Raw genomic sequence first — 24,479 nt, 5'->3', positions numbered from 1 at the left:
TATGGCTCACATCATTGTGGCAACTTTGAGGGGTTGTTGGACCCACTGCCTCTGGGAAATGTATACCAGTACTACACTATTGGCAATCTCAATCAAGAAACAGTCATGCCACATCCTCATTATGTTGTCCGTCCCCCAAGAACAGAGTATGAGCGAAGTAACAGGGACAGGATCATAATTCGTGTCAGGGAGCCGAATACAGGACGTAGAGCTTTGCAGAGTATAGACCAAGTTTATATCACAAAGCATATTGATCATCAGGAGGAATATGATCCAGATCATACCTACAGGATCACAACTAACCTCTTGAGACAGATCAGAGAGCTTTCTGTGGGAGAAAACCAACAGCGACTGTTGCAACTCAGAAACCACTTTATTAGCAACGCTGATGATTCCCGATTAAGGCACATCAGAAACACATGGGGCGGACTTGCTGGCCTTGGACTGAGGCTGTTTATTGTGATCCAGGAAAAGTACTCTTCTAACCAACAAAACAACAGAGCAGAAAACAACTACCAAACACAAAACAACCACACAACACAAAACAACTACAGACCACGAAATGTACAAAATAATGGATGGGATGATGCTTTGGTGATGTGCATACCTTTGGTATTGGTTTTAATTTGTTTATTCATATATTTTCTTAAATCCTTGAGGATTTAGATGACAAAAAATGAGGGAGAACAATAGATATTGTCTAAACCAAGGTGTGACAGTATACAGCCTGTTGCAGGTCATCCTTGATTCTTAACCCACAAGTTCTGGCAAACTATACTGTCCAATGAATGCAACATGCCAAATTGAACACATTTAGAGGCAGATGACATGAAACAGTACAAGCAATAAAAGTATATACACCTGACAATATTTCACTCCACTTTCAGGCAATGATCCCTCATGTTCGGTGCTCAAAGGTTGTGACACAGATACAAGTTAGGACACTTTATTGAAAATATTCAAGGTAACTATAAGATGAGGATATTGAACAGTGATATTCAATGTAATGTAAAACACTACAATGAAAGTTTGAATAAAGAAAATAGCAAAACATACATAATCAGCCCATGAAATGTGCATGTAATGCAACTTGAAATTGATCTGTGATGGGTGAATACTAGCCAATAATAACCCAGGCAGCCTCTCACCATGCAGACCAAAGGAAACACTTACTGTCAAGTCGAGACCTGCAAAAGCTACTTCCTGTTATAACCCTGCTCATGAAATTACCAGCAGACTCACAGAATGACTTTACATAATTGTTCCTCTAAAAGCCGCCAGTTTCACTTACAGGGAAGCAGTAACCTAGGAGGAGTTACTCCTACTATCACACAAACAGAGATCAGATACCCGACGGCAGCAGACTCACTCAGGTGAGTTCTCTTATTTTCTGAACGCTAGTTTTATTTATTTAGTATTTGCAGTGGAATTATTCCACAAAGTGTTTTGTGAGTGTTTCCTCCTCTTTGTGTTACCATCGCTCCACCGCAACTCAACAAGGAAACGCTTTCTATTGCAACATGAAGCCTCAGTAACATCAGATGAACTTACAAATACATGTTTGCACAGAATGAGGACAATGTATTCCTTCTTAATACTAACCTGATTCTTACTCGTCAGTACGAGCAGCAACAACAACAAACAAAATCTGTTTCAATGTTCATATCCATCTGATCAAATCATGAAAATAATAATTTGATGCATCTCTAGTTAAAAATATATAGTATAGATTGAGAATGTAATGTGTAGATGATTAATGTAAGCAATACATGTTTTTATATCTCTACAGGACGATGAAGACGACAGGAAGAGTCATGATCTGCTGTGTAGCTCTGCTCCTTGTGCTGACCTCCGTGTCGGCCGTACAGACAAAGATTGATTCAATCAACGATTTGAAGAAAATCAACTTTGATCAATCTGTGCCCAAACACAGTCTTTTGCTGCTTCACTGGTTTGCCAACGCAGTGGACATCGACAATAACGATATCATATCGTTGACCTTTGACCCAAACGGAGGACATTATGGCTCACATTATTATGGTAACTTTGAGAGGCTGTTGGACCCACTGCCTCCGGGAAATGTATACCGGTACTACACTATTGGCAATCTCAATCAAAGAACATCCATTCCACTTCCTGATTATGTTGTCCGTCCCCAAATAGCAGAGTATGTGGGAAATAACAGGGACAGGATCATAATTCGTGTCAGGGAGCAGAACACAGAACGTAGCGCTTTACAGAGGATAGACCAAGTTTATATCACACAGCACTATGACACTTCTGAAAACCTGGGGACACCGTATGATCCAGATCATACCCATGAGATCACTACTAACCTCATGAGACAGATCAGAGAGTTTTCTGTTGGACAAAACCAACAGCAACTGTTGCAACTCAGAAACGACTTTAGAAGCAATGCTGAGGTTTCCCACATCAGAAACACATGGGGGGACCTTGCTTGCCTTGGACTGCTGTTGTTTATTGTGATCCAGGAAAAGTCCTCCTTCCACCGTCCGAACAACAGACCAAAAAGCAGAAGAAATCATAGGGATGATATTGCGGCAAGAGAGACCAACGTTCCTCGAGGTTTTCCAAACCATGATGTTGTATTGGAGTTAAATGACTATGTGGACCAAAATGCCAGCAGGACGATTAGGAACAGAGAATCAGGCGTCGAGAACAACTCACCTCCACAGAACAGCCGGCGGCGGATCTGTTGTATTTGTTGCATTGCCACCATATGCTTAATAATTGCATTGTTTATTATATTATTGTTCTGGTATAAAGGGATGCTAACATGAGATAAAACTGTATATATTGCAAAGAAAATTGCTGTGCAGCAGTTGCAATACAAAGTGGAAAGAGTGGAAATATTAAAGTCTAAGATAAAGTTAAAAAAAAAAAAAAGGAGTGAATCCAAAATATAAACAATGCCAAAATCAGGTTAATAAATTATAAGCAGGGTAGCAGTGGAAATCAGTTTAGGTTGGGTTGCATATAGATATGTATGCATGTAGCTTTAGAGTATCTGACCAATAAGCCCATGATAATGCAGTTAATATCCCACCGTGTCCTGTGAGTCAGTTGTGAGAATAATAATAGTAATACAATTATTATTATTTATGCGATTGCAAAGATTACCGTTTATGTGCATTGTATAAAAATCTGGTTATTCGTTATTCAGTTAAAAGTATTTGATCCGAGTGAAATGTCTTTTATTGTATATTATAATGCACTGCTCTGGCACGGTCATTAAGCTCCAAACTCAAGTCAGTCAACAAAGTCAAGCTCCAGCACGTCTAATCTAACTTACTCATGATTCATTCTGTCTGACAGTGATGAAGCCAATGTATTGCACTGATAAATAAAACAAATAAAAGGCTTTATGGTCTGTTCAGGACAGCTTGTGTATACTTTCTGTAGTGTTGATTAAACTGTAATTAACAATCAGACTGATAGTGTTTTTATTTTAAGTTCAAGGGAAAAGGATGAATGCAAGTTAGATGTGCAGAATCATGAGGACAACTTTAACTATTCCTCGTTCTACAGACAATCACACCAGAGACAGAAAACTCTCCGCAGACTATTGATATCTGCTGGCATCACTTTTGAAGAACAAAATAGTGGTACAACTACTGCCTATGTTGCCAATTGTTGAACTGGAATATTGTGATGTAGTAATAATCTTAAATGTCTAAAAACGTTTTAATTATTGTGCACCAGAATTTGTATTAAAACTCTGAGAAGAAAACAGCCTCTGTGGACAGGAAAATATTGGATAAATCAGATTATAAAAACACTGAATTTACAGTCTGCTTCTTGCATTTCTACAGCCACATTGACTGGTAATAGCAAACAAACTGAAAGGGAGTACTACTTTTTCTTTTCTTGAATACAGAAGATCCCAAATCAGCTGTAATATGAAACTTCCTGTAACCAGAAGAAACACTTGATTCCCCGGTTTCATTCATAGGAAACCAGTAATCTAACAGGAGTTGAACAGGCGCTCACACAAACTGATCAGAAAACTAACGGCAGCAGACAGACGCAGGTGAATCCTCTTTATTCTATGACCGCTAGTTTTGTCTTAAGTATTTACCGTGGCACTACCCGGTACACTTAACATTGATGCTTAAAATAACGTCATATGGCTGACCTTTGACCCAAATGGAGGAGATTATGGCTCACATCATTGTGGTAACTTTGAGAGGCTGTTGGACCCACTGCCTCTGGGAAATGTATACCGGTACTACACTATTGGCAAACTCAATCAAGAAACAGTCATGCCACTTCCTCATGATGTTGTCCGTCGCCCAGCAACAGAGTATGAGCGAAGTAACAGGGACAGGATCATAATTCCTGTCAGGGAGCAGAACGCAGGACGTAGAGCTAATCAAACTGTTATTAGACTTCTTGTTACCACCAGCAAAGCTCGTTTAGTCAGTTTCATTTACAGCGAAGCGGTAACCTAGAAGGTGTCACGCCTACTCTCACAAAAACACAGATCAGATATAGGCAGCAAACAAACACAGGTGAGTTCTCTTATTTTCTGATTACTAGTTTTGTTTAATTAGTATTCAATTCTTGAATCCAAAACAGCTGTATGATGCAACTTCCTGTAACCACAAGCAACACTTGATTTCAATTTCATTTACAGGGAACAGTAACCTAAAAAGGAGTTGAACAGGCTCTCACACAAACACAGGGATCAGACAACTAACAGCAGCAGACAAACAGGTGAGCCCTCTTTATTCTATGACCACGTTTTGTTTTTAGTATATAACCTGGCACTATGCAACATGACTGCTGACGCATTTAACTCAACTCTCAATTCTAAGTGTTCTCGAAAGGGAATATGGTATATAGACAGTAACTTTGGAAAATACTTGATTTGATTAACTCACGCTGCTGAAGTCTGAAATTAATTTCAGATAAACTTACAAATATATTTTGCACAGAATGAGGAATGTGTATTCCTTCCTCCTACTTCCTCCTACATGCCAGTATAAACAGGAGGAATGATAACAAGAAAAACCTGTTTCAATGTTCATATGGCCGCCTGACTATTGTCACACACTTTGTGTCCTCCTATCCGTTGGTTAGGCCTTAGTGTGAGATATTCAGCAAAGAAAATTAAGTATAGATTAATCAAATCATGAAAATAGCCATTAGATGAATCTCTGACTAAAAATACATTGAGGTTAAGAATGTACAGTATGTTTGAATAATGGGAGGAATAACGTTTTAAATATCTCAACAGGATGATGAAGAAGACAGGAAGAGTCATGATGTGCTGTGTAGCTCTGCTCCTTGTGCTGACCTCTGTGTCGGCCGTACAAAAGCTTCATTCAATCAATGGTTTGAAGAAAATCAACTTTGGTCAATCTGTGCCCAAACACAGTCTTTTGCTGCTCCACTGGTTTGCCAACGCAGTGTACATAGACGACAATTACGACATATGGTTGACCTTTGACCCTAACAGAGAAGATTATGACTCACATCGTTATCACAACTCTGAGGGAATGTTGGACCCACTGCCTCCGGGAAATTTATACCGGTACTACACTATTGGCAATCTCAATCAAGGAACAGCCATGCAACTTCCTGATTATGTTGTCCATCCCCAAACAGAGTACGAGGGAGGGAACAGGGACAGGATCATAATTCGTGTCAGGGACCAGAACACAGGACGTAGAGCTTTACAGAGGATAGACCAAGTTTATATCACACAGCATTATGACACTTCTGAAGGTCTGGGGACAGATTATGATCCAGATCACACCTACAGGATCACTCCTAACCTCTTGAGACAGATCAGAGAGTTTTCTGTCGGAGAAAACCAACAGCAACTGTTGCCACTCAGAAACAACTTTAGAAGCAACGCTGATGTTTCCCACATCAGAAACACATGGGGGGACCTTGCTTGCCTTGGACTGCTGTTGTTTATTGTGATCCAGGAAAAGTCCTCCTTCCACCGTCCCAACAACAGCCCAAAAAACAGAAGAAGTCATAGGGATGATACTGCGGCAAAAGAGACCAACGTTCCTCGAGGTATTCGAAACCAAGGTTATGTTGCAGTGAAGTCACAGGACTATGAGGACCAAAATGACAGCAGCACGATTAGGATCAGAGACTCAGGCCTTGACAACAACTCACCTCCCCAGAACAACAACGAGCAGCTGTTCTGTTGTATTTGTCGCGTTTGTTGTATTGCCATATGCTTAATTGCATTGATTATATTATTGTTATGGTATAAAGGGATGCTAACATGAGACAAAACTGTATATATTGCAAAGGAAATTGCTGTGCAGTAGTTGCAATACAAAGTGTAAATATAAAGAGTGTAAATATTAAAGTCTAAGATAACAATAAAGTAAAAAAAGGGAATAAATCCAAAATATAAACAATGCCAAAATCAGGTCAATAAATTATATGGAAATCAGTTTAGGTGGGGTTGCATATAGATATGTATGCATGTAGCTTTAGAGTATATGACCAATAAGCCCATGATAATGCAGTTAATATCCCACCGTGTCCTGTGAGTCAGTTGTGAGAATAATAGTTATAAAATTATTATTTATGTGACTGCAAAGATTACCGTTCATATGCATTGTATAAATATCTGGTTATTTGTTATTCAGTTAAAAGTATTTGATCCGAGTGAAATGTCTTTTATTGTATATTATAATGCACTGCTCTGGCATAGTCATTAAGCTCCAAGCTCAAGTCAGTCAACAAAGTCAAGCTCCAGCACGTCTAATCTAACTTACTCATGATTCATTCTGTCTGTCAGTTATGAAGCAAATGTATTGCACTGACAAATAAAACGTAAATAAAAGGCTTTATGGTCTGTTAAGCTTGTGTATACTTTCTGTAGTGTTGATAGTGTTGATTAAACTGTAATTAACAATCAGACTGATAGTGTTTTTATTTTAAGTTCAAGGAAAATGGATGAATGCAAGTTAGATGTGCAGAATCATGAGAACAACTTTAACTATTCCTCGTTCTGCAGACAATCACACCAGAGACAGAGAACTCTCCGCAGACTATTGATATCTGCTGGCATCACTTTTGAAGAACAAAATAGTGGTACAACTACTGCCTATGTTGCCAATTGTTGAACTGCAATATTGTGATGTAGTAATAATCTTAAATGTCTTGAAAAGGGGGTCTAAAAAAGTTATTTGTGTCCAGAATTTGTATTAAAACTGTTAATAGAGGGAGAAAACAGCATTTGTGGACGGGAACATATTGGACAAATCAGATAAAAGGTCCTGGTGATCGAGTGGTCTTAACCCACAACATCACAATCAATCCTCTAAACACTGAATAAACAGTCTGCTTCTTGCATCTCTACAGCCACATGACTGGTGAAGCATTAAACTCAATTCTACTTTGAGAGTTCTTTCCTCTTTATATTAATATCCCTCCTCCACAGCTCAACAAGGAAACGCTGTACACTAAAACACAAACTAAATAGACTAACTTTGGAAGATATTCACTTGTTTTGATTAACTCAGGCTGCTGAAGTCCCATTCATTTCAGCTTACAAAATGTTTTTTGCACAGAATGAGGAATGTGTATAACTTCCTCATACTGGCCTACCTCTTACTCATCGGTATGAGCAGGAGGAATGATAACAACAAACAAAACCTGTTTCAATGTTCATATGGCCGCCTGACATATGTAATTATCCTATTTGTTAAATGTTAGAATGAGCTATTATCAAATTCATATTCATTAAAATAATCATTAGATGCTTCTCTAGTTACAAATGCATGTATGGATGAGAATGTACAGTACGGATGAAAATTGGGAGAAATAACTTTTTAAATATCTATATATATAAAAATTATATAGTATAGATTGAAAATGTAATGTATGGATGATTAATGTAAGCAATACATTTTTAAATATCTCTACAGGATGATGAAGATGACAGGAAGAGTCATGATCTGCTGTGTAGCTCTGCTCCTTGTGCTGACCTCTGTGTCAGCCGTACAGACAAAGATTGATTTAATCAACAATATTAAAATAAAATCAACTTTGGTCAATCTGTGCCCAAACAGTCTTGTGCTGCTTCACTGGTTTGCCAACGCAGTAGACAGACAATGAGAATATCATATGGTTGACCTTTGACCCAAACGGAGGAGATTATGGCTCACACATTATTATGGTAACTTTGAGAGGCTGTTGGACCCACTGCCTTGGGAAATGTCAGATAGCAGTACCACACTGTTGGCAATCTCAATCAAGAAACTCTCACACCTTGTTGGCTCACCTGGTAGAGCAGACCTTAGCAATGGCATAAGTTTAAATCTGACACACATCCCTTCGCTGCACGTTGTCACCTCTTTCCCTCTTTAGTGTGTATCTTCGGCTGTACCATCAACTAAACGCATAAAAAGACCAACAAGATAATTTATGTATAGAAAAATTCTCACAAGGAAAAATAACTTGTGTTTCATTCATTTCAATAAAGAATGAAAGAAGCACTTGACCATGCACTTAAATCTTATTTTAAAATTTATTCTGATGTGTTCATTTATTGCAATGACCTCCAATGTAAATTACAACAACACTATTATGAACATTTGAATAAAGAAAATGAGCATCAAAACACCTAAATGTGCAGTCATGAAATGCGTGTAAATTGAAATGGATCTGTAATAAGTGAATGCTGCTAATAATAAGCCAGGAAGTACTACAAATATCATAGTTTGTCCCTCTGCAGTCTCACTGTCCAACTGGACATGCACAGGCTGATTTCCCAAAGAAAAAAAAAGAAATCCCTGATGACTCACAGACAGACTTTACAGGATAATTCCTCTAAATGTTGCGAATAAAAATAATCATTGTTTTATATTTCTACAGACTGGTAAATGCCAAAACACTGAAAGGGAGTACTACTTTTCTTTTCTTGAATACAGAAAGCCGTTATGAAACCTACTTTGCGACGCTTGTTCTGTCAGTTTCATTTTCATGGAAACAAAACCTAGGAGGAGTTGAACAGGCTCTCACACAAACACAGAGATCAGAAAGCTAACGGCAGCAGACAAACTAAGGTGAGCATTTCCTTTCTTCTGAACACTGGTTTAAGTATTTACTGTGGCACTGTCCCCATGACTGCTGAAGAATTAACCTCAAGCTGTGTTATTATAACTACAGAATTGTAATTGTCATCTTATCCATTAGGTGTTAAAGTGAGCTATTCATTAGAATGAAAACAAATATAAAATAGATTTTAAATTCATGAAATAGTAATTTGATGTATCTCTAGTTAAAAATATATATTATAGATTAAGAATGTACAGTAAGTATGAATAATGGGAGAAAATCAGATACCCGACAGCAGCAGACTCACTCAGGCGAGTTCTCTTATTTTCTGAACGCTAGTTTTGTTTAATTAGTATTTGCAGTGGAATTATTCCACACAGTGTTTTCTCCTCTTTGTGTTACCATCGCTCCACCGCAACTCAACAAGGAAACGCTTTCTATTGCAACATGAAGCCTCACTAACAGTGTTTCCCCTACCATTATATTAGGGGGGCTCGTCAGTACGAGCAGGAGGAACAACAACAACAAACAAAATCTGTTTCAATGTTCAGATCTGTCAGATCAAATCATGAAAATAATAATTGTATGCATCTCTAGTTAAAAATATATAGTATAGATTAAGAATGTACAGTATGGATGAATAATGGGAGAAATAACTTTAAATATCTCTACAGGACGATGAAGAAGACAGGAAGAGTCATGATCTGCTGTGTAGCTCTGTTACTTGTGCTGACCTCTGTGTTGGCTGTACAGAGCGATCTAGATTCAATCGATGATTTAAAGGAAATCAACTTTGGTCAATCTGTGCCCAAACACAGTCTAGTGCTGCTCTACTGGTTTGCGAACGCAGTGGACATCAATGTGTACGGAGACATTAGCCTGACTTTCGACCCGGACAGTAGAGATTATGGCTCACATCATTATGGCAACTTTGAGGGAATGTTGGACCCACTGCCTTGGGGAAACGTATACCAGTACTACAGTGTTGGCAGTCTCAATCAAGGAACATCCATGTCACTTCCTACTTATGTTGTCCGTCCCCCAGCAACAGAGTACGAGGGAGGAAACATAGACAGGATCATAATTCGTGTCAGGGAGCAGAACACAGGACGTAGAGCTTTGCGGAGTATAGACCAAGTTTATATCACACAGCATATTGACCATGAGGGAGAATATGATCCAGATCATACCTACAGGATCACTACTAACCTCTTGAGACAGATCAGAGAGCTTTCGGGTGGACAAAACCAACTGTTGCAACTCAGAAACAACTTTGGAAGCAACGCTGATGATTCCCAGTTAAGGCACATCAGAAACACATGGGGTGCTAACCTTGCTGGCCTTGGACTGCTGCTGTTTATTGTGATCCAGGAAAGGTTCTCTTCTAACCAACAAAACAACAGAGCAGCAACCAACTTCACACCACAAAGCTACTCCAGACAAGCAAACGTGCAAAATAATGGATGGTGTGATGCTTTGGTGAGGTGCATTATTTTTGCATTTGTTGTGATTTGTTTTTTCATATTTGTTCTCATAATTGGGAATTTAGATAAGAAATGAGGGAGAACAATAGATATTGTCTAAACCAAGGTGTGACAGTATAGCATTTTGAGGACGATTAGGACCACGAAGCCAGCAAGATTCATCAATCAATGGGAACAAATAAAAATTCATGCAGTTACGACACCTCAGTACTCCTGAACAATGGCCAGGGGTATTTCTTTGTTTTGCCTCCACACGTTTGATTTTATCGTTTACAATATTATCTTTTTTGTAAATGGGGTTCAGTTAAGATGGAGATGTATGCTTGGACTGCTGTTGTATATTGTGATCAAAGAAAAGTACAGACAGAGAAAATAATTGTAATAGGATTCTTTTATCCATCTTTATTGTCGCATGTATTATATTTTGGATTGTCAAATCCAAGGTGTGACAACGAAGCCAGTAAGAATCAGGCAGGTACGACACCTCATTGCTCTGTTCTGTTCTTGTGTTGTATATTTTGCTTGATGTCAATATTCTTTGTATTTTATTGTGTACTATATTAGCTTATTTTGTACATGTTCAGTCAAGACTGAGATATCGGCTCAATACGACATGCTTGTGATGAAAGGCCAAAAGTCACCCCTCTGTTTTGACAGCTTTCACTGATCATTCATTAGCTTAAAAAACACAAGTGTATTTCATGTATGGTTTTGTATTCTTTTTGTAGTGTTAGAAATTGTGTTTATTAAACTATAGTTAACAGCCAGACTGATGTCAGTGTTTTTATTTTAAGTTCAAGGAAACTGGATGAACACAAGCTAGATATGCACAATCAGGAAGTCAGGTCTGTCTTTGCATGCTTCATGCAGAACACACACCCACACAGATTAACGATTTAGCAGTAAGCCATTTCCATCCCTTGTGACATGCACAAGTCCTTGTTTCTAGCCAAGTCCCAGGCAGGCCCATCAAAAGGCCTTTATGTTGGTTTGAAAGAGATGAGTTCTGTTTAAATGTGGTGAAACCAGGATAGCAGTCAGCAGGCCAGCACAAGACCCAGCAGATCATAAGATAATGAGTCATCATCAAAAACTGTTGCTGACTCAGCTTTGATTATAACTATAAATCAAACGGTTCCTCTGAAAAGTGACGGAGTTCAGAGCCAATATTGAATAAGAAACAGGCGCTGCCGTTTGTTAGAAAACACAGCAGACACTTCCGATCAACCATTCATATGAGGAAGTATGGTAGTCTGCAGAAACCATCTTATTCCGGTCACAAAAAAGTTGTTTTTGGTTTTGTGTTGATGAAGTTACTTATTCAACACTGAACTGAAACATTTGTGTTGTTCACTCTCACTTCCAGTTTACTCTACAAGCATTCTGGGACATGTACTGACCCCAAACACATCTTAATTGTTTGTATCAATAAATTATTAATAATAAGCAAACTTGTTTTGTCTGACTAACAGTCCAAAACTTACATCATTAAGTACATTTTTTTAAATGATATACAACACAGAAAATCAGCAAAAACAGAGTCTATGTGCTGTTGTGCTTTTTAAAACAAAATATTAAAATTGTTGCTTACTATTTCAGATTATTTCACACATGCGCACAAGACATAATCCTACGCTCAAATATGAGGGCAGATAAAAGTGTTATCTGCACTCACAATGCATGACTCCACAGCCCAACAACAGGACTGTGTTTAAGTGAACTAAATAGCGCACATTGCATCAAGGTGCCTTGCTCAACTTCCCCATAATGCGTCTCTGGATCAACTCACCTCTTCATATAGCCCGGCAGTTGTTAAATTTAAATTCAACGGGTGTATATTGTATATTAGCAAGTATCTTCTAAAAAGGAGCTTAACACCATTCTTTTTGGACCAGTAAAACAGTGGGGAATTACTTCCCGAGATCACACAGCGGTCAGTGTCAGTGCTGAGAGGGCGTGGGAGGCTGGAAAGGGAACGGATTATGTTGGCACCACTCACACATTCACGTGTAAGCAAGGCAATGCCTTCCTAATTCAGCCAGCTTACCAGTTATGACAATGTAAACAGTAGATTTAGCACAATGCTACATGCGATATAATGTGTAATACAGCAAGTCGAGGCATGGGACAGGAAACTAAGATGAGCAGCGTACCGAGTGGATGAATGTGTGCGTCTGTCTGTACACATGGGGTCACATCCTGTTGAAGCACAACAAGACGTCATGCAGCTGCTCATGATTAGCCAACAAATCAACCGAAAAACAGAGCATGTCATACAGCACCGTGTGCTTTACGACAGCCGCCGCATTCTGAACCCCGTCATCTGTGCGAGGATGAATGTACACACTGAATACTTGTATACATTCAATACTTGTATGTGAGCACAGAGACACTAACACACTAGGAGCCCAGAGGCAGGTAGATCTGAAACATCACATGAGCCCTCAAGCAACAGTTTAATTAGCCAAATGGGACACATAAAAACAGACCGCCAGCATCCCACCGGATACCAGCAGTAAAAGTAAACAACAGAGAAACAGACTGAAAACACTCTGTCTCCCCTTCTAAAAAAATACACAATATGGAAAAAAAAAAGAAAAAAAAAAAAAAAAAAAACTTAAAAAAAAACTGTGTGTACTTGTTGAGGAAATGGAAAGTAAATTGTAGTTTTGGACAAGTCGTCAAAGCGGTGTGGCCTGTTTTAGTCCCAAATGACTGGAGGTTAAAGTGGGCTTCTCTAATTTTGTTTTCTCCCAGCAGACAGACTTTACAGGAAATCACTCTTTCTTGCACACTTTAAGTCTCTCCATTTTTGTTCCTCTCCCCTTCTGACCACTGAACCTCCCCTCTCTCTCTCTCTCTCTCTCTCTACCTCCTATCTGCTCATTGTTTCTTGTCAAGCAGCGCCTCCCTCTTTCCACATGCACAACCGAGCAGAAAGGTGGTAATCTGAGCCAAATGTGGCTGAAGTTGAGACTTAATCCTCTCACTTTTCCGTGCATATTTTCCCCTTCCACTGACACAAGGCCACATTTCAGATATTTTGCATGCATATTTGCTGACTGATTCACCAATACCTAAGAAACTACGGGAAAGAAATAGCCTCAGCCAAAGGCAGAAATAAATGAAATCCCTTGCTGTCTGCAAAGGCAGTGCCGTGGATGGAGAGAGGAAGAGAGAAACAGACACACGGCGTAAAAAGTGGAAATTGGAGGCTTTCTATTTTTATGTTGAATGTTTTATGACCTCCACATTTGGAATGTATCACCTCCCAGCCGCCCACGCCTGGATACTACTGAACCAGTGCGAGCAACCCATGAGCACAGCCGTCTCCAGATACACACACCCGTACAAAACAAGCAATTCTGATTGACTAATGTTTGAGGAAGGAAACGGCACAAACAACCTGCAAGAGAAGTGGAGATTTAGAAGCCACCGCACACAAAGCATCACAAATAAACACACATTTTGCCAGCTTAAAAACACACTAAGCTCAAACTCTATTATAGCCTCCTTGTGAATCAACATGATGAAAAGATAAAAGCATGCCGCTGAAACTGTAACATAAACTATCCTCCATAATCCTTGCACCAGCAGTTCAACTAAACCAAAAATGAAAACAAAAGACTAAAAGCTTAGAGGCCTGCAATTTATTACACAGATTAAATAAACATACTGGCAATTTAGGTATTCAAAGAACTTTGCCAGTAATTCCGATTTTAAAGAAATACAGAGTTTGTCCTGAGGGTGGCGCTAAAAGAAAGGTCATGGGGTGAATTTAAATATTAGATTTCATCAATAGTGCCCTCTCTGCACTGCTTAGATTTTGGATAGATTTAGTGTTGATTTACATAATGTGAGAAAAAAAAAAGAAGTATAGTAGTGAGGTATAACTTCTTATGCTACAAAAGTCAAGCAAACAATGAACAGACAAAATATAAATGAAACACACAAAAGGCCAAAAAGATAACAAACTTGCTGTATCACTAGCATCTTAAGATTAACTGGTTAATGCATCTACTGCATATTCAACACACACAACAACTGTAAATCTCTATCTCAGGTAATCTGAATTCATAGTGAGTTCAACCCGTGGCTGATTCACGTTCAAGTGAGCTGGGCGATTCAGTTGCTTGCCTGTTATTTCTTAAACGCAGTCCTGGGAATCTCATCATCACCCTGCCTGACCTACATTCACAGTTAGTCTAGACTAGTCTTGCATAGCCAGACCCATCACCACAGCGCTGTGTCAGCGCTAAACAAAAGGTCTGGCTCCACACATTATCAGTCTGGTGTAGGGGGAAAAAGGCTCCTGCTTGTTTGTTTCTTTAAACCAATCACAATCTAAGCACAGGATGGAGTTACGATGCCTCTGCAAAATAGATAGCGGAGATAACAGAAGGGGAGGAGAATGCCGGATGAAATAGGCTGCCAATGGCAGGCTTACTCATTTAGTCCATTAAAAAAAAGTATGCGACAGCGATACCACAGCAATGCGCCTCATGCCGACGTTCACATCTGGAAGCGTGCAAAGCTGCTTTTGTACAGTCCTGTCTTTACCCGTTAGTCATTATTTATCATAACCTGCAGCTGATTTGCAGTCTAAAAATACAAATAATGCCTATAATCAGGCTTTGTGACACCGACTTGAATGGAATTTGATTTCCCCACATGGGTCCTGATGATGTCCTGTTGATGCAGGATGACAATCACCAAAACTGAGTCTGTATAATGTTATGTTAACTTGTCTTGCTTCATTACCAGAATAGGACTAATATGCAATGATGTACAATTTTTTTTTCTCTTGGTCAAATGAACCGACCTACAGGTGTGAAATCACCCTTAATGTATGGGTGGTGTGGGTAAACAGGCTAGAGAAGATCACTTCAACAAATATAGCTTATCCTTGGCAGCTGTTTCACACACAAGAGTGAGTTTATAAAAACATGCTGAACTGAGCAGGTACTCACTGTCTGTTGGTCGGGCTGTGGGTGGCTCTGCGACCGGGGACTGCATCCTCTCCACCCTTGGCTCAGTCAGGGAGGGCAGGGGAGCACTAGGTGCAGGAGGCGGGTGGTGGTGGTTGTTGTTCTCCACTGCTGCACTGCTTGGCACCAAACCCTCCGGCTGCCTGAAGACGGGCATCTCCGGCCTCCTCGAGGCCCCCTCGACCGGGCTGATGCTCGGGGACGGGGGCTCTGCTCTTCTCTGAGGGGGCTCAGGGATCCTCGAGATCGGGGCCGAGGACAGCTGGGCGTCCACCCTCTTGGGAGGGGCGGGGGGCTCGTGGGGCCGCGTGATGCTGAGCTCTGCCCGCTTGCTTGTGGCGCTAGAGGTGGAGTTGGAGGAGCTGTCCAGTGGAGTACTCCGACTGCTCAAACTGACCTCAGGGCGCTTGAGACCAAAGCGGGCGATGCCGGCGCTGGGTGAGTTGTCAATCTGCTTAGAGGAAACCTCAATGGACATCTCTGTGCGGCGGGACGAGGCCGCGTCAGGGTTACGACCCCCTGGCAACTCCATGCGCCTCATGCCGGACTTTGGGGAGCGTGGGTTGGAGGACTCGGAGGGGGAGGATCTGGAAGAGGAGTAGTCGGAGTTGCGGGAGCTCAGGTCGTAGCTCCGCTGGCTGGATGTTGAGGAGGTGGATGAGCGGAGGGGGTTGGTGTTCCGACGAGTCAGGGGTGAGGAGTGTGCGGATGAATCCGTCTCCTCCACCTCAAACGACCGCTTCAGCGCTGGGAAAACACAGAACACAGAACATTTAATAATAATGGTCGTGGTTAGACTAGAAACAGAAGGAACCTTTTAGACCATTCAGATGCTGGTGCTGGCTTGAGATCTGTATGATATTTTACTGTAGTCATTATTAATGCATCTTACGATTATTATGCAAAACAAAAACACAAGGGCCTAAAGTAGTGATAGTTTGCGTGACTTTTTACTGAAGACACAGGTGCAGCAACTCAAACCAGCAGCAGAACCAGATGTGCTTTGATTTTAAATCAGAAAAGGAAGCTGGATTTAACAAAAAGCCCCAAAACAATATGTTGACTTATTTGTTGTGTGGGAGCAAACATAACATGCAACTGAAGATGACAAGCAGTGTACACCATACGGTAGCAATAACGCGCTATGAGCACGTGGTGGCAAGTCATAGAGAAAAACGCAGTTACTATCGCTTTACACATTGTTGTAGCCAATAAATCGCCCAAAATAAATTCCAGTTGAATATGCTAATCTTACCGGTTTTGACACGCTTCACATAGCTCGACAGCATGGCGTTTGTAATTTCTACTTCACTCGGGAGAAGAATTCCTCTACTTAAGCTAGTTCTAATAATAACGTCCGTTTACAAACACACATATAGCACTGACCGAAAAGATGGCATTTGTAATCCTTGAGACGGACGTCTTCTCTTGATACGTTACGTTACGCAGACACCTCGCACACCTGTAGACATGACGACTAACGAACTGACCACACCTGTAGACATGGCGACTAACGAACTGACCACACCTCGCGAGCGTTCTAACTTAACCGCTGATCCACATAACTTTGTTTCATTCACGGGGAACAAAGCAAACGTAATTTATAACTGACCAAGGTTGTGAACTTTTGTTATGGTGTTCTATCAACATGTACCGTGTCTTTGAGACAGCGTATTTGTTTGGTTAATATTTAAACTACTTTATAACAAATACATGAATATATGAGGCCAGAAATGTACTGTTTTAATAGGGGGACTTCTGTTTTTGATAAAATGGTATATATATATTAAAAAAAAGCATATTCTGTTTTTGGCTTTGTGTGTTATTAGTTCACAGTAACATTACATGTCATGGTTGATATGCTGCTGCTTAGAAAAAAAAACATTCAAAACTGAATTATAAAATAATTTTTAAGTGGTAGCACCAACACATTTCTTTTATAGTAAGTCTCTGACAAATCACATCAAACATTTTATCAAAACCATTCCCACACTGACTAGCCCTCTCCCTCGATATCAATTTAAAGTGCCAAGATTGTTGTTTGCTAAAAAGCTTTCTTCTCTGGCAACAGTGAGCTCCATGTCAGATGTGAGGTTGACTCCAGGCTCACCTCAGCTCCGCCCGGAATACGGAGCAGCTACAAACCCTGGAGCAACACAGGCTGTCCCAGATAAACACTGGAGCCTGCGCAGGCGTCTAGCCTGCTTCAAGGCTGACAGGCCAAGCACCAGCATGGGAGAAGACCCTCCTCCTGGAACTTACTGCTTCCACATCCTTTGTATGTTTTATCAGGTTTCTGTGTGTGGTATCAGAGGGTGTGCTGAGAAGCAGGCAGCTGATGGCTGGAAACATCCACTGGGTGCAAATTTGAAACGCTGGCTTTAACAGCAGACTGAGTAATCAATAACATTTATTGGACTTTGGCCTTTTGTATAGGCCCTGGTGTAGTGTGTCCTCAAATGTCTTTAGTTGATTCGCCTCAGCAAGTCCTCTCGAATACAGAATACCGTAAAAATAAATTCCTGTGTGTTAACTGTATGTGGCAATTTTGGCACTTCTTTATTACACCACTGAGCGACAGGGGGAAAAAATAGAAAGAGAGGCGATGACAAAAAAAATGTGTTACTTAGATTCAAACTCTCGTTGTATAGTTTGCTTCTCCACCATCACAGATAGTTTCGTCCTTCTCTGAAACGAAGCTCTTTGTGTTGCTCAAATGAAATATTGTAATATAATTTCATTTGAGAAAACTGGCTTTGAAATGTTCCCAGAAGACAGGGCTGTCCTTGTCTTTGTGCTATGTTCTTCTTTAAGTAGAAGAAAAAAAGACACTGGATGCCGTGGTAAAGGCCTACGACATAAGAATGTGTTGCCAATAAAGACAGGAAATGAACCACAAATGGTGCATCTAATTTACCGAAGCTATTTCTCCCTCCGGCCTTTAATGAACATTACCATGCACTGTTCATGATGTGTGATGCTCAGCTTTTAAAGGGCAAAAACTTGAGCAGTGAAAGTCCATATAATATGCAAAAGCATATTCAAAGTGCCACAGACCACTTTAATTTGTGTTAGACTGTGATTGTGATATAATGACCTCTTTGCCTGGAACTGTGCAAACTGTGTGGTGTGTGTGTGTGCCTGCTCTATGGTGACAGAAGAGCCCGACACAGTGAAGCCCTCACAGACACAGTGGAGACAGAGGCCCTGTCAGTTATGTTTCCATCTCTCTCTGTATGTGTGTGTGTGTGTGTGTGTGTGTGTGTGTGTGTGTGTGTGTGTGTGTGTGTGTGTGTGTGTGTGTGTGTGTGTGTGTGTGTGTGTGTGTGTGTGTAAACACAGCTGTAGAGTAAAGCAAACACAGCCTGGTCGACCCTGGTTAAAGCCAAACTCTTTGCCTCTGTTGACGTCATAGCGCACTGCATCATGGGATCTGTGTGTGCATGAATGAAGGTAGATGGGGAGGTCACACATCGATATCTCTCCCTTCCGTTAACTTGCCTTTTAAGAAGAATAGCTGTACAAATGTGTTTTCGTTATCAAGGATAAAACCATTTGATGTCTCCAAGCTGCTGTATGCTGCTGCTGCTCTGAGGCGATAGCAGAGATCGCAGCCATTCCAACCAAGCTGAGATAATACTAATGAGCACCAATGTCAACCAAATGTCAACATTAGTCCTCTCTCTCTCTCTCTCTCTCTCTCTCTCTCTCTCTCTCTCTGTTAGCTCTCCCTACCTCTCTTTACCTCTCATTCAACCTGGAATTGAAACCTCATTAATCTTGGACTCACATTCTCAGCGATATACTGTAAACTTGCTTGCGGACTCAACTGCCAAATAAGGAAGACATTGCAGCCAAGCATGATGTTTTTCAACTAACACACATGATTAAACTGCCAGAAAAACACATGATGATACTGTTCTCCAGTGTAGCATGTACTGGATGAGCACCACACGGACATTCTCTATGCCTCTCTGAGCATGACAGATGAGCTGTCTCCTGTCGTCAGTGGTGGGGGGAAACTGAGTATTGCTACAGTATGAGTAAGGAATTATGTCAAACTGCTAATTGAACTCACTGTACTATCACAAGCAGCATCATACAACATATAATACTTTTGATATTATTTCATGATCGTTTTTCAGCATTAGGCTCAAAGTCATAACTTGTAACTCTAAGATGTCATTGTTAAACCTTCAGCTAGCTTCACATTGCCTTAACATGCATGTAATACAGCGTAACTGAAAAATATTTTATTTCGTTACAAGCCTCACAGTTTGTTCACTCGCCCACAACCACGTCAGAGCTCCATTAGTTTACTGCTAATGCAAATGCAACATGTCCCACTGCTGCTGCTTCACATTAAAAGCATTTAACTGGCAAAACACAGGACGACTTTAAACTGTGAAGCGGTCGCGGGGAAGCGTAATGAATTCGTCAGCGAGGGTACTGCTGACCGTGACAAGATTTGTGGGTAATGGAAAAAGAAGCAACACTTGAGGACAATAAGCTGTTAGATGAAGAGCTGCACGCTCTCTGTAAAAAAAGTTCTCTAGTTTACCACAGTAGCATTAAAAAGGTCAAATTGTGCTCTTAAATATAATCTTAAAGCCCAATTTTCTTTCCTGGAAGTGTCTACCACAGTTGTCAAACATAATTTTAAGTTTTTAGAATTTACTTTCCATTCCCTGCAGAAAAAACGACAACGTTCTACTCAATGTACAAAAGAAAACCTTTCAACGCGGGCTATTTGTTTTTAGCCATAGCACGGAGCCTGTTGTTAACTCTGGGGTCTTGCCTGGGGTTGGCATCAGTGCAGGTTTCACTCTGCGTGTCCAACAGTGAGAAAAACAGCAAAGACGATAGCTTTGAATCCCAACAAAGACCTGCAGTGTTCACTCTACCTCAGAGTGACCCTTGGTGCTTCCCAGCAGCTCTGATGCTGTTGGCGTCATGAGCAGGAAACCTGTCCGAGCTGGTGAGTATAGAGCGTCCTGATAATGCTGATAAGGATGGAGACTCCTGAGGACGGCTATCATCAGCCTGTGTCAGGAGACACTTCCTCCCTCTAACACACAAGCTACGTCTATGAGGCTCCTCGTGGCGTTTTGTCACAAGACTGACCTCACACTTTCACAGTTAATGGTCTGTTCTTTGGCATATTTATACCAAAGCTTGTTAATAGCACAGTGTCAGTGTATTACGGGTAACGGTGCACCAACTAACCTAACGGAGTTCCTGAAAAAAAATCCAAAACCACAGCTAAGTGGCAGTTCTCATTTTGAAAGGCTTTTGCAATCCTACTATGATTCTCAGTCAAATCTGTCTCCGTCAACCATAAAAGATTATTCTACTAAAACAAAGTGGGTCCTCTAATTTAGAAGAGATTGTTAAAATGGTCCTGTATATGATTCAGGAGCAATTAGTGAAAGCGGCAACCTGGAATGACAAGTTTCTTTTCAATGTTTCAGGGTTAAATGTTTCATGTGGCCTCTTTGTAAATGATAAATGCACTGTGCTCAGATCCACTCCTCCACTTCTAACCCCGACATTTTCACCCAACCACAGAAATCAACTCCTGTGGAATTTCCTTTCACTGGACCAGTGAATGCCCTCAACATGCAGCGTAGAGAGACAGAGAGGAAGGCAGGAAAATAAATGAAAGTAAAGAGACTGGCAGCAGTGGCAGTGCTTGGGTTCCATTGCTAGAAGTTGAAATATCTGGTTCATATCGGTTTGATGGGATATTTAACCTGGCTTATGCACTATGATTAACTTGAGAGGGAAACACAAAGAGGCTATTTGCAAGACAACAGGCCTCTTTCAAGGAGCTGTAAAAATGACACTGTATGAGTGTGTGTGTGTTCATACTGCTGAGCGGAAGACCCAGTGGCCCGGTCGATGATCTGAGTCAGTCTGTGAGGTTGAAGTCACAGCTGAGGTCATCAGCCTCATGGGCAACAAAATCCTGTCCTCTTTCAGCCTCTCACTGGCGTCATCAGCTAAGGGCACGATAGACTGAATCACAATCAGATAGCAAATAGACACACTGTTACACGACTAAACGTCCTGTGTTCATTCACAAGTCAACTGAATAGTTTAGAGAAGCATTGGCTTGCACAAGTGTCACATTCTATTTGTTTTTTTTCAAGAGCTCTAACAATAACAAGCACATGATGTGAATGTATTGCATGCAAAACTTTTACTTATCGAAATGTAATAAGATGACTGTGAGCAGTGAGGCTAGTCAGCATGTTGATGGTGTGAAAGAGTCAAAACTTGAAAATCCTGCAACTGTAACCTGACTTAAATATTATCCAGACAATGTATTTGCTTAACAGCGGCAACCGTGGCCACATGAATGTAAAACAAAGTGGAGAGCAGTCATAAAGTCAGTCAACTGACTCCGTATGATCCACTATACAACAGTATCTATCAAAAGTTAGCTTACAGTAGCCACCGTAAGCTACTTGTCATACCAGACCAAGTAAGGCAGTGGCAGCAACCTCCCTGTTTCTCCTTTCAATAGTTATATAGCCTCGCCCTAAAATTAGAAAGCTAGTTGACTAAAAGTACAAACAAAGTCTTTTTGGAGGATGACTCTGAGTGACATTTACTTGATTATGATATGGGCTCAGTGAGAAGGCCAGTGCGGCATCATAATAGTAACCATTTTAATATGAGTGCATATATTCATAATAATGATTTTTGCAGATGGCCTCATAGGAGCAAAATGAAGCCATGGAGCCATCTTTTCAAAAGTAGTTTTAGTGTCTAATCTCATGTCTAATCTCATGATGGCAGAGCTTTTGATTTTAGAATGTGTGAAAATAAGAAAAAAAGCCCACGACGAAGCTAATATTTTACTGTAAGGCGAGAACTTTACTTTCTGACCCTGATGCTTATCAACGTGCTGAGGCCTCACGCTCCGCTGCATCTGTCCCATGCCGTCCTCACCGAGCCACGCAGGGCCATGCATCATGGTGCGTGGTGGTGACACAAAGGTATTACCACCCACTCAGCCCAACCACGGGCAACACACACCATTGACAATCACAACAGTGAGCCATTATGTTGGTGTTACACATGAGCGGGGGCTGCCTAAAAGCATGACTTGCAGCCACATGGATGAAGCCCACTTTCTCGCTCCTGATGCGCGTTCTTTTCTGAACGCCACTTATCTTTCTGCTCTGTTGCACTGTGTAAGCCGGCGGTTTAAAGACCTAAAGGGAGGAAGAGAGATTCACAATACATACCACAAGCAAACTGGTGTTGACAGAGGAGCAGCTCCGGACAAGTGCGGATGCGTTCCTAATGGCTATGTGTTTGTGAGGGACAGGAGACAGATAGTCAGATAGACAGACAGGTTGTGGGGGGGGGGGGGCTGTCAAACAACCCCCACCCACCCTATACTCGCATCCAACAGCAGCCCAGGCCAAGGAGAGAGGGGCTGAGGATGGACGAGTTGCTGAGAGAGGAAAGAGGAAGCTCCAGCCGTTGGACGAAGAAGTGAAGGAGGAGGACGAGTGGGAGGAGAGGGATGACAGCGGGAATCTGTGGGCCAGGGGCTGAGAGATGAAAAGGAAGAGGAGAAGAGGGAAGAGAGGGGGGGGGGGGGGGGGAGGTGTGCCAGGTGTTCCCCTCACAGCCGTATGGTCAGTTGCCGTCTCCTGGGGAGCTCAACGTATGGCCTCCCTGTCGTGCTCTTTAAGAGAGGCTAAATCAGTTGCACACCTTTTTTCCTGAATGCACCGTTTCTCTCTTTGACACATCTCAGATACACACACCACACCCACAACAAATGCATCACAACAGTGGAGGAGACATATAAAACAACACTTTCAGCATGATTTCCCTTTCAACAACCCCACAGCTCACCGCTAGACGTCAACGAGACCTTCACGCTCGCTGTTTTTTTCCAGATCCGCTCGGTGCCAATCACACATGTGGAAACCATCTATAGTGTCCTCATGGCAGGGTTAAAGAGTGCCTCGCTCCACGGAGGGACAAGTAGAAGAAAAGTGGCGGAGCAGCAGAGCTCAAGACAGACAGAAACTAACCTTCAAAGTCTGATATGATCCCTTCCAAGTGAGCGTTGACAGTGGAATCAGACATTTTGGGGAGCAAGTGAGTATGTGCGGGTTTGTATAATGCGAGAGAGAGGGAGCAGGGTTCCCTTTCCCCAGCAAGGAAAAGTCTTCTTGAGGCGCAGTCCCGCTTTTAAACAAATCCCAAATTAGGAGCCCATGAAAGAGAGAGGAGGGGAGGGGGAAAAAACAAAAGTTGAGCAGCTCACTGATCCAAACCCTCTCTCTATCTCTCCTCTCTTTCTTAAAGCAGCAACTTATTTTTTCTCTTCTTCTCCTTCTCAACTTCCAGAGCTTGGAATGAGCGAGCGATGACAACCCCCCACCCTCCCTCTCTCTCTGTCTCTCTCTCTCTAGCGCTCTGTCTTCCCTCCCCCCTTTTCTCCTTCCCTCCATACCTCCCTCCCCTTCTGCAGCCGTCCTCTCAGACTGGTTCCTCTCTGTGAAAGCTCTCATTTTTGACTGGGCCGGTCAAAGCATAAACATGCAACATTCAATCGCACTTCCTGTAGGCTCGATCACATGACTAACACACTCGGGGCAACTGATGAAACACATGGATAACTGAGTGTTTAAGAAAAAGCCTTACTCTGTCCATTATGCCAACATTTACATCCTATAAGCACATAAATCAGCACGCTTACGTAAAGTCACATCGAAAAAAAGTCTCCATCCAAACGTATCTTTACGTGGATGGAGTGAAAAGTTACGGTAGATAGATAAATAAATCCAGAGCGGAGACAGAATCATACTATGGACTAATATGGTCAGGACACACTCTCGCAGGCGGTTAGAAGATCGCCTGACATGCTCAGTCGCTCTGGAGGCAGACACCAATAAATAAGTAGCCTAATGACTTAATG

At 41.4% G+C, this 24,479-nt stretch overlaps 3 protein-coding genes across 4 annotated transcripts in view; 2 read left to right on the top strand and 1 right to left on the bottom strand.

Moving 5' to 3' along the window:
• The window catches only part of LOC306709394 (septin-9-like), a 75,559-nt gene that overhangs the window by 30,187 nt on the left and 20,893 nt on the right, over positions 1-24,479 (bottom strand). For both annotated transcript variants that reach the window (XM_079177500.1, XM_079177501.1), the window contains one exon: positions 15,512-16,276. In XM_079177500.1, the coding sequence (XP_079033626.1) occupies positions 15,512-16,276 (765 nt within the window). The remainder of the gene's footprint in view (positions 1-15,511; positions 16,277-24,479) is intronic.
• LOC306709397 (uncharacterized protein) lies at positions 1,299-3,358 on the top strand. Its single transcript, XM_079177507.1, has 2 exons — positions 1,299-1,373; positions 1,790-3,358. The coding sequence occupies exon 2, from the start codon at positions 1,794-1,796 to the stop codon at positions 2,799-2,801; it is 1,008 nt and encodes a 335-aa protein (XP_079033633.1). The 5' UTR covers positions 1,299-1,373; positions 1,790-1,793; the 3' UTR covers positions 2,802-3,358.
• LOC306709396 (uncharacterized protein) lies at positions 4,028-6,873 on the top strand. Its single transcript, XM_079177506.1, has 2 exons — positions 4,028-4,051; positions 5,261-6,873. The coding sequence occupies exon 2, from the start codon at positions 5,262-5,264 to the stop codon at positions 6,270-6,272; it is 1,011 nt and encodes a 336-aa protein (XP_079033632.1). The 5' UTR covers positions 4,028-4,051; position 5,261; the 3' UTR covers positions 6,273-6,873.

This window comes from Pholis gunnellus (assembly GCF_910591455.1).
Source record: "Pholis gunnellus genome assembly, chromosome: 17".
Lineage (NCBI taxonomy): Eukaryota > Metazoa > Chordata > Actinopteri > Perciformes > Pholidae > Pholis > Pholis gunnellus.
The sequence above is the reverse complement of the archived record's forward strand: the minus strand, read 5'-3'. Positions and strand labels throughout refer to the sequence as shown.

What these genes read in the sequence shown, in the direction of transcription:
- LOC306709397 (XM_079177507.1), top strand. Translation starts at nt 1,794, where the DNA reads ATGAAGACGACAGGAAGAGTCATGATCTGCTGTGTAGCTCTGCTCCTT.
- LOC306709396 (XM_079177506.1), top strand. Translation starts at nt 5,262, where the DNA reads ATGATGAAGAAGACAGGAAGAGTCATGATGTGCTGTGTAGCTCTGCTC.